Below are 19,143 nucleotides of genomic sequence, written 5' to 3'. Positions count from 1 at the left end.
GGATGTTTGCATCACATATTGAAATGCCAGGGTAATCCCAACTCCACTCCCAATTCCAGCTGCCTGCAAATGTGGATTTTAAGAGGTAGCTAGTGATGGCTCCAGTGATTGGATCCCTGCCACCTACTTGGGTGACCGGGTTTGAGTTCCTGGCTCCTGGCTTTGGCTTGGCTCATCCCTGGATGTTATGGGCATATGGGAATTGAACCAATGGATGAGAGATCCCTGTGACTCTCTCTGTATCTCTATCTTTGTCTTTCTGGTTATGCCTTTCAAATAAATACATAAAGGAAAAAAATATGGGTTTCACAATTTTTTTTTGCTTCAAAATAGACTTATCTTTCATCTCTCTATAAACTTTGTTTTTTAAAGTAGATTTTTTTTTTTTTTGGACATGCAGAGTTAGTGAGAGAGAGAGACAGAGAGAAAGGTCTTCCTTCCGTTGGTTCAGCCCCCAAATGGCTGCCACGGCCTGCGCGCTGCGCTGAGCCAGGAGCCAGGTGCTTCCTCCTGGTCTCCCATGCGGGTGCAGGACCCAAGCACTTGGACCATCTCCCACTGCACTCCTGGGCCACAGCAGAGAGCTGGATTGGAAGAGGAGCAACCGGGACAGAATCCAGTGCCCCAACGGGGACTAGAACCTGGAGTGCTGGCGCTGCAGGCAGAGGATTAGCCTAGTGAGCCGCAGTGCCGGCCTAAAGTAGATTTTCTTACATTTTACTTTACTCAAAAGAGAGCGAGAGAGAGAGAGAGAGAGAGAGAATCTTCCATCTGCTGTTTTGGCCCTCAAAGGCTTGTAGCAGCCAAGATTGGATGAATCTGAAGCCAGGAGCCCAGAACCTAATTTGTGCCTTCCCATGGTGGTACTTGAGCCACCACCTGCTGCCCCCTAGGATGTTCATTAAAAAAAAAACTGGGTTAGAACTAGAGTCAGGACTTGAGCCAGGCACTCCAATATGGGATGCAAGCATCCCTTCAGTGTCTTAGCCACACTCCCCTCCACAGTCTTTATGAAGTACACTTGTACATATGCCCATCACTGAGCTTCATGATTTTTCTAACAAGTACCATGCAATTTCATGAAACCATGTAAAACAGGATGACTGATCTGTTTCTGCTCAATCATAACTAACAAGTCAGACTTTCTATCTCCTCCCTATACTGTTGGGGTGTATTTGCACATTATGTGTGCTCAAAGCAAGGTGCATCTTTTATCTGTTAATCTAGTGGTTGCTGTATTAATAGGTTGCACACTTCATTGATTTTTAATTAATTTCTAAAGAGACACAGAGGATAAATACTACAACCCACAGACATCTCTGCTCTCATTGCAATCCACATCTTTATTGATCTGCTGCCTAAGGAGCAGAAGTAATCCATTTTAAGTACACTTCCCTGTGAGAGTGAGGATGTTGCACGATTCACTCCTCCCTCTGTAATTCTGTTGGCAAGAGGTCAATGAGAGGGGAAAACTGTTACGTGTTTGGTATTCTCTTGATCCAGGCAATGAACTTTTTACTCCTAATAGATCTAGTGTGAAAGCAGAGGCTTCTCATACATGCTGCTTATTTTACCTTTTTGTTCTTTCATTGTTGTTGTTGATGTTATTCATTTATTTTGCTCTTTGGTTTCCCTAAGAGGGCTTTCAATTCCCAATAAGGCTGTCCTTAAGTCGGATTTTCCAAAAGCTTGTGAAAAATCATAAATGAAAAATCTTAAGAGAATTGTGGGGATAAGAAAAAACCATCCATTATCTCTGCCAGGCTCAGCAATCTGTGAATGGAACCTCCATTTAGGTCCCTGGTGCTTGACAGCAACATTTGGGGTTTGGCCTAAAAGCTGCAGCATTTGCTGTCTCCCATCCTATCGTAAATGTTGTATACTTTAAATGTGCTCTACCTGTACTGAAATATGAAGTCCTGCTTCCTGGACAGCCACATAAAATTTTGGCCTTAAGGTTCATTTAATTCAGCCAAAAGTATGTACTGAAAGCCAGGTAAATGCCAGTCAGTCTTCACATTATTGAAGATACATGGTTGAAATCACAAAGAGTTGTTTTCTAAAGTACCTCGGGCACCATCTTTGGGGAACCCAGAAAAGATGAAGAGATTTGTTCATAAACCTTAAATATGTATCATGTGGGGTTGGTGCTGCGGAGTAGTGGGTAAAGCTGCTGCCTGCAGCACTGGCATCCCATATGAGTGCTGGTTCAAGACCCGGCTGCTCCACTTCTTTTTTTTTTTTAACTTTTACTTAATGAATATAAATTTCCAGTGTACAGCTTATGGATTACAATGGCTTCCCCCTCCCATAACTTCCCTCCCACCCGCAACCCTCCCCTCTCCCGCTCCCTCTCCCCTTCCATTTGCATCAAGATTCATTTTCAATTCTCTTTATATACAGAAGATCAATTTAGTATAAAGATTTCAACAGTTTGCACCCACATAGAAACATAAAGTGAAACATACTGTTTGAGTACTAGTTATAGCATTAAATCACAATGTACAGCACATTAAGGACAGAGATCCCACATGAGGAGCAAGTGCACAGTGACTCCTGTTGTTGACCCAACAAATTGACACTCTAGTTTATGGCGCCAGTAACTACCCCAGCCTCTCGTCATGAGTTGCCAAGGCTATGGAAGCCTTCCAAGTTTGGCGACTCTGATCATATTTAGACAAGGTCATAAAAGACAGAGTGAGGATAGTAACCAATGATCCTAAGAGTGGCATTTACCAGGTTTGAACAATTATACAGCATTAAGTGGGGAAGAGGACCATCAGTACACACAGGTTGGGAGTAGAGCCATTGGTGGTAGAGTAGAGGTTATGATTACAAAGGAATGAGGCCCAAGTGCACTAGACAGGGTCTAGAACAAAGGACAGAGTCATTATTAGAGGAGCTAAGAAAGGTGCTGTCTAAGCTACAATTAAGTTTTCTGATTGAGAGGCAAATAGAACCTGATAGAAGGGGCTTGATAATAATCTGTTGGGCTTTAGGCCTTGTAAGTTAAGAGGCCCAGACCTATCTATCTCTTCACATGGGGTATATCCTAAGGGAGGTGTGAACCTCCTAGGGGAAGGCACTCTGTTGACTTTCATTGCTTGGCTGGCCTGGGAGGAGAGCTGGCCAGGTAAAGGCAGGTGGCATCTCTAACAAGAAATTTACAGTTCTGCCTGCAATGTTGCTGACCCTACTTGACCATCCCCTCAGCTGCAGTGGTCACTTTGGAAGTTGGGCTGAGTGAAGGGCTTTTCAGCTTAGAGCCAATAAGATCTGTGGCTCTGACCTGGGCATCCTTCGACTCCAGGGCAGGTCCATTTCCAGTGATCCAACTCTTGGCAGAGCTTCCAGGGCTCTTTACAAGCTGACTTCTGCTGAAGCCCAGGCTTACCACATTGAAAGCCACTGCAGTGGACTGGCCTGTTGGGTCTCCTTGAGGGCAGATCACTGTACAGATCAGCCATTAATAGGCCTGCCACCCATTGCTTCTGATGCCTAGCTTTCTTTTCCTCCTGGTTTGTGTTAAAGCAGACCAGAGGATGCAAGTTAAAGGAGTGCCCAAGTCCCATCTCTAATCTTCAGTGGCCTGAACTACAAGTCTATAGTCACAGGCATGTTCTGTAGTAGTTTTTCTAAGGTAGAAAATGCCCATGAGGAAAATTATATTCTCACTTTAAAACTTTCTTTCCCTTTGGTCTGAAAGGGAGGTTTTTTCTACTTACTGTTTACTTCGCTGATGGCGAAGTGAATCTAGCTATGAGATTATTATTTAAGTTCTTATTTTGGCTATTCTGTTACAGAAAAATGTTAGTCATCTCTTTTATCAGGTCTAAAGATTAAATTGGGCATCCTACAGATTCCTTCATAATAGAATTAGTTTCCTACCTTGAAGAGAATAGAGAAATGAAAGAACAAGTTGGGCTTAGAATAGAGAAATGAGGGAGCAAGTCCTAGATCGCTTGCTGACAATAGCAATATTACATGAATACTTAGCAAAGAGTTTCAATCATTAGATAACAACTTAAGAAAACATTTACCAGGAGATCCAATGCCTTCTATAAATTTTAAGAATCATGTATTTGAAAACACCTCTTAAATATCTAACATGGTGTAGTTTGTTTAACCAGTAAACTTAAGCACAACCATATAAAATGTTTTCAGTTTCTTTCTACCAACAAGTTTAAAACATATGATACACAGATTCAGGTCACACAAATTAAAATGTATCTTTGATTGATTTTAGCAGCTTAAATTTATGGACAATCTTATCTATAAGCCATTTAAAGTAAAACTCTTAATAAAATTTCCCCATGTGGACATACAATATGTACACACATATAACATAGCATAATAGACCAATATAGCAATTTTAATAATAGCTTTTAAAATCTTTAACTCTTTTTGTAGATTGCCAATTGATTTGAATGGCTTTTTGTTTTTAGTAACCTCAGTTAACCATACTTTCTCTCAGTTGGTACTGTTAATACATTATTGGCTTCATCTGTTTACAGAGCCATCCCAAAGTACTGAATACAATAGAAGTGGCTGGAAAAAGTCCATAGGAACCTATAGGAGGACAGCTAAACACAGAACCAATAACACTTTAGTTTTATGAGCAGCACATCATATATAACTGTGAATGACAAAAGACTTTAAGTCGCTTAAAATTATAAACTCATCAACCAACAAGAGGCACTTGCTTACTTCACAGTATTTTTGAAAGCACTTATAGGATTTTACAAGTATTTAACCCTTTAGGCCTCTGGGGCTTTCTCATTAAGATAACTATCATGTCTAATAACACAAGATCATTAGATTTTTTAATTCTCAAACATTTGTATTAATAGCATTTTCCATTATAGAAACTTAAAGTCTGGTACCACATCACATCTTGACAGTACTTCTAATATAATCCAAATATCCTGATTAGTTGGTGTCTCTATAAGATGAGAGACATAGGTCCTTCGATTTTTTCAGTTGGGCCCAAACTGGGAAAACCAAAGTCCAGGATTTCCTGGAAATTTTAGAGTCCAGATAGTTTGAAACTTTGATTTTTTGAATGCCTGTCAAGAATGCCAAGAAGGCTCAAAATCCAAAATATCTGGTTGAAATAAGATTCCTTAAAATCATGACATAACATAGACCCAATTAGATCATTGTTACAAGGTGATTATTCAAATCTTTGAAAATAAGCACATATTTAAATAACCCATAGCTCTTAATAAAAATTCAGCTGTTTTTGAACAATTAGAATGTAACAGACATCAAGAGAACATAGTAGATTACTTTAACACATTGCTTTAACAGAGCATCAGAGTTTAATTCTATGTCAAAGAGAAATTGAGCTTCCTGTGATCTTTTGCTGTGAGGTTTCCTTCCTTTACCTTCTTTCATATTGGTGACCGTGTTTCTGTGTTTCTGTGTGTAACACATCTTTAAGCATCATTTGCAGGGCTGGATGAGTGGCAACAAATTCTTTCAGTTTCTGTTTGCTATGAAAAGTCTTAATTTCACCTTCATTCACAAATGAGAGCTTTGCAGGATATAATATTCTGGGCTGGCAGTTTTTCTCTCTGAGTACCTGGGCTATGTCTCGCCATTCCCTTCTAGCTTGTAGGGTTTCTGATGAGAAGTCTGCTGTGAGTCTAATTGGAGATCCTCTAAGAGTAACCTGACGTTTCTCTCTTGCACATTTTAGGATCTTTTCTTTCTGTTTCACTGTGGTGAGTTTGATTACAACATGTCGTGGTGAGGATCTCTTTTGGTCATGTTTATTAGGGGTTCTATAAGCTTCCTGTACTAAGATGCCTCTGTCCTCCTCCAAACCTGGGAAATTTTCTGCTAGTATCTCACTGAAAATGTCTTCTAATCCTTTCTCCCTCTCCATGCCTTCAGGAACTCCTAGAACCCGAATGTTATCTTTTTTAATAGTATCCTGTAGATTCCCGACAATATTTTTTAGATTTCTGATTTCTTCTTCTTTTCTTTGGTTTGCCTGTTTCCTTTCCTGTTCTCTGTCTTCTAAGTCTGATATTCTCTCTTCTGCTTCGCCCATTCTGTTTTTAAGGCTCTCTAATGTGTTTGTCATTTGATCTATTGAATTCTTCATTTCATTATGATTTCTTGTCACTATCACAGTTTCTTGTTCTACTAGTTGTTTCATTTCATTTTGATTCCTCCTTAAGATTTCATTTTCACGAGAGAGATTTTCTATCTTGTCCATTAAGGATTTCTGTAGTTCAAGAATTTGTTTTTGAGAACTTCTTAATGTTCTTATTAATTTTTTGAGATCCACTTCTTGCATTTCTTCGATCTCATCATCTTCATAATCTTGAATTGGGGTGTCTTTTTCATTTGGGGGCGTCATAGTGTCTTCCTTGTTCTTGTTACTTCGGTTTTTGTGTTTGTTGTTTGGCATGTTGGAGATATTTGGTTTCTTCACTGTGGTGTTTTTTCTTGTTACACTATGGCTCTATATTAAGTGGACTGTCTGCTTTCGGTGGAGCCTTAGAGGCTTGAGATGATTGTGGACTGAGAGCTGTGTTTGGTTCCTCAGGGCTGAGGGTGTGTCAAAGATGACACTCCCAGGTTAGGTGTGGTAAATCTCTCTTTCTTTTTTTGATTCAAAAGGGAAGTAATTCCGCACAGCTGAACGTAATTGGAGGTAGTTAGCAGGCAAATGATATACCCACAGGAGCCAGAGATTGGAAGCTCTTTCCAAAGGACCACACAGGGAATCTCTGCTGCCCTGAGTGTGGGCTCCAATTCTCCTGCAATCTCCCACTGGGTTGCCAAGTTAGATGCTAATCTCCTGTTATTTCACCCCTCCCCCCAGAGTCAGGTTTTTCTGCTAGGCTCAGGGCTGGTGCAGACCTGAGGTCGCCCTGCTTATGACGTATGTCCAAAATGGCGCCTGCTCTGTGTCTTTCTAACCTTTGAGGGGTGAGTGGAGAGAGAGAAAGTCGTGTCCGTATCGGTCACTTTTTTTTTTTCCTCTCTCTCTTCTAGTTAGCCTGGTGAACTTTTCCCCACGGTGTTTTAAGCCTCGTTCCCTCTAGTCTCCTCTTTCCGCTTGCCCACTGGTGTCTCGGGCTATGGAGGTTCGGCTCACCTTTGTTCCAGCGCTGGTGTGTTGAGTCTGCCGCTGGTGTCCCGAACTTGGGCTCCCACGCTCTCCACGCAGGTCCACTGTGAATCACTGGTTCCGGAAGAGTTTCCTCTGCTGTTTCTTCCCCTACTCTTTCTTGAACCTGCAGTATCTCCACTTTTATAACCTGTCTCTCCCCCGGACTAATAGTGTGCTCCCTTCCTATTCCGCCATCTTGCCGTTCTCGGCTGCTCCACTTCTGATCCAGCTCTGTTCTATGGCCTGGGAAAGCAGTAGAAGATGGCCCAAGGTCTTGGGCCCCCGTACTCACGTGGGATACTAGGAAGAAGCTCCTGGCTCCTGGCTTCTGATTGGCGCAGCTCCGGCCATTGTGACCAATTGGGGAGTGAACCAGCAGATGGAGAGCCTCTCTCTCTCTCTCTGCCTCACTTTCTCTCTGTGTAACTCTGAGTTTCAAATAAATAAATCAATCTTTTAAATAATGTGTATCATGTGCAAGAGTCTTCACTGAATTCTGAGGGCATTCACTGTATATTAGTCATTCCACTATAGCTACTCTCTTTTGTTAGTTTCATATATGGTTGTATTGTCTGTTGAGTATGATTTTATATATGTGGTCATATACCAAGATGGTTAAGATCATTGCCTCTGGAATAAAGCTGGTGCACACAAATCTTGGCTCTGCTACTGTTCATCATGTACCAGCTATCACCTTTGGGCACGTAAGTTTTTCTGGCTGTACATCAGTGTCCTCATCTTCAAATGGGAATGACAGTAATCTAAATCTCTTTGGGTCCTTGTGAGTCCATACATACAGAGCATTTAGAGCAGTTTCTATCAAAGTAAGTACTTAGTAAATATTACTCATTTTGTATATGCAAGCAGATACAATAACGTTTATATTTCAATGTTCTTATTTAGCAAGAACCCTCTCCATGTTATTCTTGTAGGATGACTTTTCTGTTATTACTTACCTAGATTCCTATGCTAAAATTAATATTGAGTAGCATATTATTTATATTATTGAGTGAATATACAGCATTACACAATGGTGTATATCAGCATTGTTTATTGTGTTAAGGAGATGGAGGAATATTTGGTGCTCATCAGTTTTTAAATAGATAGTAAATCGACAGTGCCGAAATGTGTTATATATGTGTACATGTCTGTTAGTTGTATGTGTAATTTAATGCGACAAGAAGCAGAAACTGGATTGTTTATACCAATGTGTTTAAATCTAAAAAATGAGTAAAGCATGACATCACAATACACAAACTATCATGTGTTAAAATAATGCAAAACTCCATTATGATGGATAGAGAATGTAATTTGGGTGGAGATTACAGGAGAACTATGATAACTGATATATGAATTATGAAATATGATTAGCTGAATACTCTGTCCACCTGAATTCCTAAAGGAAAATAAAAGAAAAAATTAGACATTTTACCTTAAGTTGACTCCCAAAAATGTGTTTGAGATAGATTGCATGCAAGAAGTACTTTTTTTGCAAATATCCTTGGGAATACCTAAAAGGTATTGAGAAAAACAGTGTGGGATAGAGGAAAAAGTTGAGCTACAAGAAAGTTGCAGTATGGCTTCATCCAATACCAGTAAGAAGCATGGAGCTGGCATAACTATTCACAGTAGTCTAAAGGGCTAAGGTTTTTGTCAATACGTTAACCAATCACTGCCCCTATGGATGTGGACTGCTTCTGGTAAGAGGAAGAAAACTCCAGCAAAGCAGCTCCCTCTGTGGTAGGACTGAGTGTCACAGCCCAGGACAGATTTAATGAGATAAGAGCCATCAGCAGCCAGCATTTCCTGCTGAGGATATGAGTGCCTCGGTCCTGAGATTTATGGACAGCTAACTGTAGCATCTTCTACATGCAAGTACGAGTGCACACATGCATATAAACATGTTGAGATTATTTGCAGAAAACATATTTCAAATAGCAAATAATATTTACTTATGACTTAAATGACAGAAAATAGGTTATTCTCAAGATTTCAAAATCATTTTAAGGCCTACAACCTAACCATGTCTTTTGAAGATTACAGTTGTTGGGGCCAGTGCTGTGGCACAGCGGGTTAAAGCCCCAGCCTGCAGCACTGACATCCCATATAGGCACCAGTTTGAGTCCCAGCTATTCCACTTCCTATCCAGCTCCCTGCTAAATGAGCCTGAGAAAGCAGTGGAAGATAGCCCACGTCTCCTGGCTCCTGGCTTCAGATCGGCTCAGCTCCAGCCATTGCAGCCATATGGGGAGTGAACCAGAAGATGGAGGATCTCTCTCTCATCTCTCTGTCTCTACCTTTCTTTACCTCTATCTGTAACTTCGTATTTCAAATAAATAAAAATAAATCTTTAGAAAAAGATTACAGCTGTTTGTGCAAGTATGAGAATTAAGAGGTATTAATTCTAAGCCAGGCCAGAACAACCACATGAGTCTGTTTTTCTAACTCTGAACAGGAACAACTAGAAAGAGAATCAGAAATTACTATATCTGACTGTGCGGAATGGGCAGTGTTTCAGCTGACTGCCTTTCTTTTCCTTAGGGCCATCGTATTACATTTTCAATAATAAGGATGGATTTCAGGTTATTCATTTGTTTAATGAATACATGGTATCTCAGAATATTTTGTATATTAGGTGTTTTTACAGTGATTGAGCCATTGAATCCTGAAACAGTCCGCAGGGTAGAGATTATCATTATCCCCATAGAATGAATATGAAAAGTGAAACATACGAGTACTCTGGAAATTGACCAGGATTAAACAGAAAGTAAGTAAACAGGGTTTATTTCTAGCATCTGGTATCTTAAACCTAGGATGAGCTAAAATGAGTTTTACCAGAACACATTCATGGCTCTCAGTAAACACCTGACGGGAGACATCTACTCTATCTCTTTATGGTTTTCTCTGTCTATTATTGGCCCACAATTTAGTATTTCAGATAGATATATTTTACAGTTCCATCTATCATGGAATAAAACTTTAAAGCTAGAGGTAACCTCAGAGATCATTCAGGCCAATCTGTCACTTTTATAGCAGAAGTGAAATGAGTACCTGTGGTCATAAACCTAGTTAGCAATTTGCCCAGGACTTCTCCATCTCTGAATGATCAGTTCTGTGTGCTTTCTACTCGGCCACAAACCAGATTTTACTGCTTGAAAAGACTTCTCTGTTGATACAGTTACAGAGCCCCCTTGGTTATCCTTCATGCACGATTTGTGTAAAATCAGTTTCTTCACTCTAAAAGTTTTTTTTTTTTTCCATAGAACATGCTTATACATGAGGATTTTTATTTCCCTTCAGGAATAGAACTGATTTTAGAAGGACAGGTATAAAAGAGGGGATATTTTCAAATGAAGCTAGGTCTCCTGAACCTTTATGTTATTAATAATGCTTGGCTCATTTGAATGAACACAGAAAAAAGTGAATTCTTGGTAACTTCATAGATTAGGACCAGTGGAATCTAATGCAACTCAAAATGTTTAGTTCTACACATGTATTTGATGAAATTATCAAATTATCACATAGCAAGTATTTGAGAAGCAAATAATTATTGTTAGAAATAGTATTGTTTCTCTTGACTCTCTGTAGCTTCCTGCAGCTGAGAAGAATACATTTTCACATGGAATTAAAACATAATAATGATTGGTTTTGCTACATGATTATGACTCAAATATCATAATATTGTAAGAAGGTCATTGCCAGGTATTTACCAATACCAATATTTTAAAATCAATTCACTCATTGATTTTTTTCCAAGGAGCCCTATATGTGAGTTATTTCTGAAAGATATTAAAATGTTAAATTCAATTATAATAAAAATTTCTTTGAGTTTTGTATCAAAGTACATTTCTGAAGATCAAGAATAAAATTTGACCATCTCTAGCTAGTGTGATATATGTGATGCACATCTTTGCAGACAGCGCATCCTTAGAAAGTATGAAAAATGGTAAATTTTGAATAGTTTGTGTAATGGTGAATTCTTAGCAGTTATAATAAATTTGGGCTGTAGTATGTGAATTGTGAAGTATACAAAATATCACCCAAAACCTATCCACTGAAACTTCGTCTTTGTTCTGGGTGATTAGTGACAAATAATTTGGGAGACCTCACCTCACTATCTATTAAGACTTTTACATCTATCTTGTTCATGACGTTTTTCTTCACTAAACTCCTGAAATCAAATATATTTTTTGGAGAGCACAAAATCTTTTAATACATCCCTCAATTTTTTCTTTCTCCTTATATGACAGCTCCCTCAGGAAAACCAGGATTTAATAACACTTTGAATAACAATAATTCTGAAATGTGTATCTGCATATTAATCATGATCAGTAGGATATGGGTATATTTATCACAATGTGCAAATGTTTATTGAACACCCACTGTGATGTATTAGCTGAGGTTCACGGATTTTCTGAAAGAGGCAATTCAAGTTAACGAGAGAAAGCAATTCTTGTCCATTATCAGATGGTTGATATTTATTTGTGGAACAATAATCAAGGTTTGTATGTTCTGTACTTACTATATGTCAGTTAGTATTTGAGTGTAGTATGCATGCTAATTAACCCTCACAGAAAACTGTGATAGATGCCATTGTGCTTATTAAATGAGGAGAAAAATGATGACAGAAAGGTTAAATAATTTACTTAGGACCACACATCTACAATATGGCAAAACTGGGGTTTGAACCAAGAAATTGACTGTAGAATCTACATCCATTCCAATTCCAACAACCTGATTTTTCCTATGGTCAGAGCAAGAATGGAGTCTCCAAACCATACAATTAAAATTCCTTTGAAACTATAAGAGTTTCTATAATTTAACTAGATGTTAAATATAAATAAATTCAATAACCTGCATTACAGCCTTCAATTCATAGAAAGCTCAGATTTTTTTTCTCCATGAAACCACTAGGATCTTTTACAGCTGTGTACTATGTGCCTACATTATTCCATTGCCCATGACGAGAAGGGGTAGGCTCAACTGTGTAGTCCTACAGCAAGAAACCAATTCCCATCCAGATCGTTTGGAGAAAGAAACTCCACTTCTCATAATTTTGGCATTTTTGTATTTGAAATGGCATGCAAACTGTGCAAAACTCATGGGATTCAGCTAACCAACCAAAGTAGAAGTATTGCATTTAGTGTCTGTTGTGTCCTAAGCCTTGTGTTGATATTAGCTATGTTTATTGTTGGTATTAATGTTCCCATAATCTACTCTACTTGAGATGGACTAGAAAGAACATGGGAGATGCTATAGGGCAGAGTATGAGGGTTTTTTTTTTCCCCAAACAAGTCATCATCCCTCTAACTATAATGAATGACCCCTCTTTATTCATCTTTAATCTTCCAGGGACTTCATATGGTTTAATTTTGTGACTGCTATTTCTAATAACTCTGTGCCTCTTCAGTTCCATCACTTTAAATTAGAGTGATTTCATATTGGTGGATCTATCAAAGAATGTGACTCATTAGAAATCTTCCAGTAAGAAAATCCTATCTTAATGACTATAATGCAGAGAAATACATTGAGAGAAATCCACAGATAATTCAACACTTATTCAGGGTGTGAAAGTAGAACTTGAGGTGGCAATCATAATTACTGACTTGGAAGCATCCATCTGTCCAATCATGCTTTCTAGTTACAAAGCAACTCTACAGATGTATTTTGATGATTTGGTGTTGTTGATGTAGAAGCTTCTGTTTTTATTTCTTTCAGTGATGATCAGCTAGGGGAGAGAAATACTGCAGAGATTTTTTCACCTAGCCTCCTATAGTGAGTTCTCATTATTTTTAAAGACACTTTTTCTGGACAAACAGTATTAAGGTTCAAGGTAGTTTCTCACATGCTGAGGTTTTGTGTGCAGAGTATCAAAGGACTACTGGAGTTTTGAAGTTTTGCTTGTGTTGTAGAATGGGCCATTAGAGTATCTTAATCTGCTATAATAAAACACTATGCATTAGATGACTTATAAACAACAGAAATTTATTTTTCCACAATTCTGGCAGCTAGATACAGCAAGTCAAGGTGCTAGTAAATTCGGTGTTCTGTGAGGACCCACTTCCTTACTGTTAATAGCCACTATGGCTTTATTTCATTGAGAGAACATGAGATCAGTTTGGTGTCTCTTTCAAAGATCATTAATACCATTGAGAAGGCTGTTGCTCTCATTAATTCACCACACAAAGTCCACACCTGCAAATACCATCACTTTGGAGGTTAGGGTTTAAAATATGAATGGGTGGAGATATAAGCATTCTAACCATTGCACAATCTTAAATTTCATAGTGAATGTGAGTTGGTTCCTTGGTGGTATAATATATATCACTATTGCTGAATATGTTTAAAAACACATAAGTGGTATTTCTCATAGTATGACATTTGGCTCAAGGAATCATTATCTAGTTAAATTATAAAAGTAAAAAATAAAGCAGAATCATTCTCAATTTACTCTTCTTCATTATTTAATCAATCACCAATGATAATTTTTCATTTTATGTTTCAGATTTCATTTTATAAGCATATCTTGGAAATATTTTCCCCATAGTATTACTTCTGGCATCAATTAGTTGAAGAGTCAGTTACTCATACATGAAGAAGGCAGAGGAGTATTATAAATGATAAAAACAGAATTCCTGATGCAAGTCTAGAAAACTGGAGATCAGATGCCTTTAATGGTTACATGCTAGTGTGTGTTCTATAAATAAATGTGTGTGGATCTGAATATTAACCTAATACCAACACACTTCCCATATTCTGATATGAATATGGTAAGACAGACAATAATGAATGTTTTATGGACATTTCTTAAAAGGACAAAATTATTTGAGGAGACATGAAGATGCTTTATCTCCAAGCAGTAAGTTTCTTTTTTGATTTTTTTAAAGTCATGTAAGGGCTATATCATCTCCATTTATCTTACTCTAGGAATGTCCATTTTGATGTAGTCAGAAAGCACTATTCAGGAAAGAGGGCAAAAATCCCATAAATTCCACTTGTGAGTTGATTTCAGAAAACACTAATACATCCAGTGTCACCTAACTGCTGACTGATTGGATCATATCAGGTGTTATCTCCATTGGTTGTGTTTAATGGGCATTTATATGGAGTTTGGCTCATGATGCTGTTTGAAGCAATCTTCTCTTTACACTACACTGGGCATGCGGTTCATTATTTTTTGACCTGTATGATTTATATGTCTGCTTTCTACAGCTTTTGTTTTGATATCAGAAACCATTAATCCATCAGAGCCCTGAAGTTGTAATGTTAACTGCCAAAAGCATTGATTTGCAATTGGCAGAAGACTGTGCTGCAGCCATTTTGTAATAATTTTGATTTGTTTTTGAATGGTGACTTTTATCATTGAAATCATCAAATATAGAATTTTCCCTAATTCTTCATTAAATATATCTTCACTGTAATCTAACCTAATGTAGGCCTCTGAGTTTATTTCCTTAGTGTTATATAAACATTTTGCTGAGGATAAGATTCAATAACTCTGTTTTGCTACTGATGAAGTAAAATTAATAAACTAATTATTACTTCTATGGATTACATTATTTTTTCTAAGTATGTATAGCTACAGTGTATAAGATATGTGTGTATTAATGTACATATATATATATAATATGTATTGTGGGTGAGAGCCAACTATTTTACCTTTTGTCAATCATCAATAAATCTTATTTTTAAATTTGCTTATATGTTTTATGAAGACAGCAAATTAAAGGCTAATTAGTGGGCCATTATAAACTATGCAATTCTTATAATCACTGCTAATGTCATGAAAGCATTTAAAAATCATAGACTTTTAAGACCCATAGGGTACACTTTATTCTGTGCATAATTAATAAAAATTCTATAATTATCTGGCCTCTACTGAACTTACAGTGGTGATTTTAGCACTATTATTTTATGAGTGAAATATTTTTTAAAATTATAAATAGGTATATTTGCTTGAAATGGATGTATGAGGAAGATGACAGTAAACAAATTATTGAGAAGAAAATGATTAGAAATTTGTGGTCAGTCCAAGTATTTGTTAGCTGATGTGCTTAGATACCTGCACACCTCACTAATGAAAGTGTTTGTGGAAGGACATCAAATCTGAAGAAAAAAGATGATCTAACATTTAGCTCATGTGCAGGTAATTCATTCATCTTTAAAGGGGAAAGGCCAAAAACTACTTGAAGTTGGCTTTCCCCCCCAGGTTTTCTGGTATTTTGAAAATTTTCCAGTATTCTGGCTAAACTTGAAGAAATCAAGCACTTTCAACTGAATGCTAAGAGACTCCTTTTCAGTATATGGGAAAACATACGTAGGCATTAACCAACTATTGTTGGGAACGTGCTGTTTTTCAGGGAATGATGTACCTGGAAGAAAGACGGCTTGTTCATCGGGATTTGGCAGCCCGTAATGTTTTAGTAAAATCTCCAAACCATGTGAAAATCACAGATTTTGGACTGGCCAGACTCTTGGAAGGAGATGAAAAAGAGTATAATGCTGATGGAGGAAAGGTAGGTATCTTTTTGTGAGCGATATAGTTTGAAAGTAGACTATAATAGCCTTTTAACTCTGTACTTTATGGGAAGAAATGATTGAGCCTGAGGTTTAGAAGATTATAAAGTCCTCTTATATTTGCCTTTTTTTCTGCCCAGGATCTAATGTGTATGTGTGTGTGTATGTGTGTATATCTATATCTATATCTATACCTATATTATCTAACTATATATATCCTCTATATCTATATTGATATCTGTCTAATATATCCATAGGTAGATAGGTATTTATTATGTATCTATGGATAGATAAGATAGATATATCTCCAGTTTCCATTTCTCAAAGGTAACTGAAGCAAAGCAATGCATGTGCCTGTCTGGACCCAAGTGGTCTTCATGTTAGCTCCAGTGAAGATATGTGAGTGGATCCTTGGGAACTCCAGAACTTAAACTTTAACACAGTACCATAGGAAGTGCCCATTCAGTCTGAGAGCAGGGACTTAGGCTCACAAAGAGGCACACTTTGCTTTCATAGACAAGAGAGAAGCTTGGCTACTGAAAGGCACCACAATTCCTTGGAAGATTCACAACCTTTTTAACTTCTAATCCCTTTATATCAGATACAATGGATTGTTTTTATTGAGCTTCATTTTTTTTTCTTTGTCTTCTATCACAGTGTATGGTTTACTGTTTCCCTTGTTCTCTGACTTTGTCCACTAGATTATAATCTGCTATATCCCAGGGGCCTGAACAGAGCCACTAAGTCTCGGCGTCTGCCTAACAACTGTGTTCCTGACTCTCAACCACTATATGGCCTCAGTCCATGCCTCAGTTCTTGGATTTCCTCTTTGAGTTGCTGCTCAGCTTGACATTCTTTTGCTTTGTTCTGCTTTTAAAGATTTATTTAGTTACTTGTTTGAAAGGCAGAGAGAGAGAGAGAGAGAGAGAGAGAGAGAGAAATATCTTCCATATGCTGGGTCACTTTCTGAATAACCATAGCAGCCAGGCCTGGGTGAGTCCAATACTAGGAACCAGGAATTCCTCCAGGTCTCTCACATGTGTAGCAGGGACGCAAGCCCTTGGGCCATAATCTGCTGCCTTCCCAGGCTCAATAAGTGGGAAGCTGGATGGGAAGCACTGTAGCCAGGACTCACACTGGCACTCAGATATGGTATACTGGTATTGCAAGGGACTGCTTGATCTGCTGTGTTGCCCCCTGGATTGCCATTCTTAGTGAATCAGTTAAGGTAGCCTTCATATGGAGATGCTTTAGGGAATCCTAGATCTGGATAGGCCAAATGAAATATCCTAATACAGTCTAATCTATGGTGACTCATAAACTTACACAATGACATTACTCACATGTCATATAAATATGTTTGTCATGAGCCATATTTATCATGGACTGTTCAAATGTATGTTATAAATATTTTACAATGTTAGGTTTTCAAATGCTTAACATTGATTTTTATCCTAAACTCTTGTATATCTGTCTCTATTCAAACTTTTCACAAGTCAAAATAGCACACTTTTCTTTAAAAAAGTTCAATTTTGTGGAGTTGTCTGATTTTCCTTGATTTTATTAGCCTATTTTGCTTGTTTACTATAAAATTTCAGGAGTTTGAGACTAAGGCTTTGAAATTCACTACAAGATTGCATAAATGTAGAAGTCTATAAATTACATGACTTCACTTGTCTTGAGAACATGCAGCTGTAAGATTTGTCTAAAGCAAGATTCATTATAGCGTTAGATGTCTGGTAACCATTAAGTCTTTATCAAGCCACCTGTGATTTACACTTACTTCTTAACACAATGTCCGTAGTCCATAAAGTTAGCTAACTCCTTGCCCATAGGGAAATTATTTTCAATGTGTCTTCTGTTCCCTTTCACTGAATACCATGATTCTATCATAGAGTTACCTTGGTGTCACCTTGGTGAGCAGCCAACCTCATGATTTCAAAGGCCTATTTAGTTTTCAGCTTTCAACTGCAAAGTAGAAGTGTTTATCTTTATTCTGTAGAACCTAATTATATTCCCAGCTATATAATGCTGTCCTTCGTAGTTGAAATGCATTCTGCTGACCCATCATGAGCAGGGTATGTGGTTGAGTTGTTTTTCTTGTAGTGATGATGGATTTGTGCTGATTCTCTCACACTGTTTTATGTGGTTCCTATTCTGAAAACGGTACATAGTTTCAATTCTGGCTAACCAAGACAAGGGAGGTCATTTGTAGCTGGAGAACAAAGCAAAGCTACCTCTGGAATGCATGACTTGAAGCAATTTAGTGACCGAATTATATTGAGAGGAGAAAGTCAGGGTGCAATTGTAGAAAGAGTTCATTGTATAAGTTTCCCAAAATGTGTCTCTAAGTGTGAAAAAGGATAACTGAAAATGTGAAAAATGTTATTTTCTATGGAGAAAAAAAAATGGGAACACAATTTTAACTGCAAGTTAGCCGTTTAGAGTTGATATCTTGTTTATAATATTAAATAGTAACTTAATTACTGAACATTATGAGGTATAAAAAATTATTCCTATTTCCTTAGTTTTCACAGTTTATGAAGCTTTTATTCAAAAAGCTAAGTATAGCACATCTGAGTTAATTCACTGGAATTTAATAAAACTAAATTCATTTCTTTCTTATGTTAAAATATATATATACTATTTTTTAACATATATACATATATATATATACACACATGGGGTTTTTTTGAAGAATTCATGGAAAATTGAGCTAAACGTCATTTATTTTGATTAAAAAAATTAAAATCCATGCTTATTTTTTATACTATGGATTTCCCGTAAGTTATTTGAAGACTCCTTAAATGAATAAATTTAAAAATCTTTTACACCAAAGAAAACTTGTCTTTTAATTCCAATTTCCATGAACTTTTTGAAATATTCTGATATTTATATCTATACACACAGTCAAAAAATATAGTTGAGGTCAGTTAAGAAACTGACATTTGGGAAATAAATATAGAAAATATTTTATGTACTATAAAACTTTCACTTTTTTTAATAGATGCCAATCAAATGGATGGCTTTGGAGTGTATACATTATAGGAAATTCACCCACCAGAGTGACGTTTGGAGCTATGGTAAATAAATCTTCCTTGTGAATTAACGCTTTTAAAAAACATATGTTGCTTGTATAAAATATCTTAAACCAAATATTTTATTGTATTAAGGAAACCTTTTTATAAGAATCATATTCTAAATCATATTGTTTTTACAAGAGTCATATTCTAAAATTAACTCTTAGCTCTCTCATTAAAAAATACTCCAGCATCTGCCTGTTTTGTAATTTCTTTGTTCTTTAAAATGTGTTATAATAATATCTCTACTGACTATATATTAATAGCCATGTGCTATATGTCTGCTTTGGTAGCAATTTGTGGTGGTAGGATTTAAAATATGGTACAATTCATTTAATTGAAACATAAACTTAGGTTTACCTTTTAATTTTAAACAATTATTTAAGACATTTAAATAAAGTGGATTTTTCTGTGTAT

The 19,143-nt window shown here is 37.1% G+C and overlaps 1 protein-coding gene across 1 annotated transcript in view; it reads left to right on the top strand.

Moving 5' to 3' along the window:
• ERBB4 (erb-b2 receptor tyrosine kinase 4) overlaps positions 1–19,143 on the top strand; it is an 812,545-nt gene that overhangs the window by 742,477 nt on the left and 50,925 nt on the right. Inside the window, exons 21-22 of the mRNA XM_062197030.1 lie at positions 15,490–15,645; positions 18,654–18,729. Of these exons, the coding sequence (XP_062053014.1) occupies positions 15,490–15,645; positions 18,654–18,729 (232 nt within the window). The remainder of the gene's footprint in view (positions 1–15,489; positions 15,646–18,653; positions 18,730–19,143) is intronic.

This window comes from Lepus europaeus, chromosome 1 (genome assembly GCF_033115175.1).
Source record: "Lepus europaeus isolate LE1 chromosome 1, mLepTim1.pri, whole genome shotgun sequence".
NCBI classification, from domain to species: Eukaryota; Metazoa; Chordata; class Mammalia; order Lagomorpha; family Leporidae; genus Lepus; species Lepus europaeus.
The sequence above is the reverse complement of the archived record's forward strand: the minus strand, read 5'-3'. Positions and strand labels throughout refer to the sequence as shown.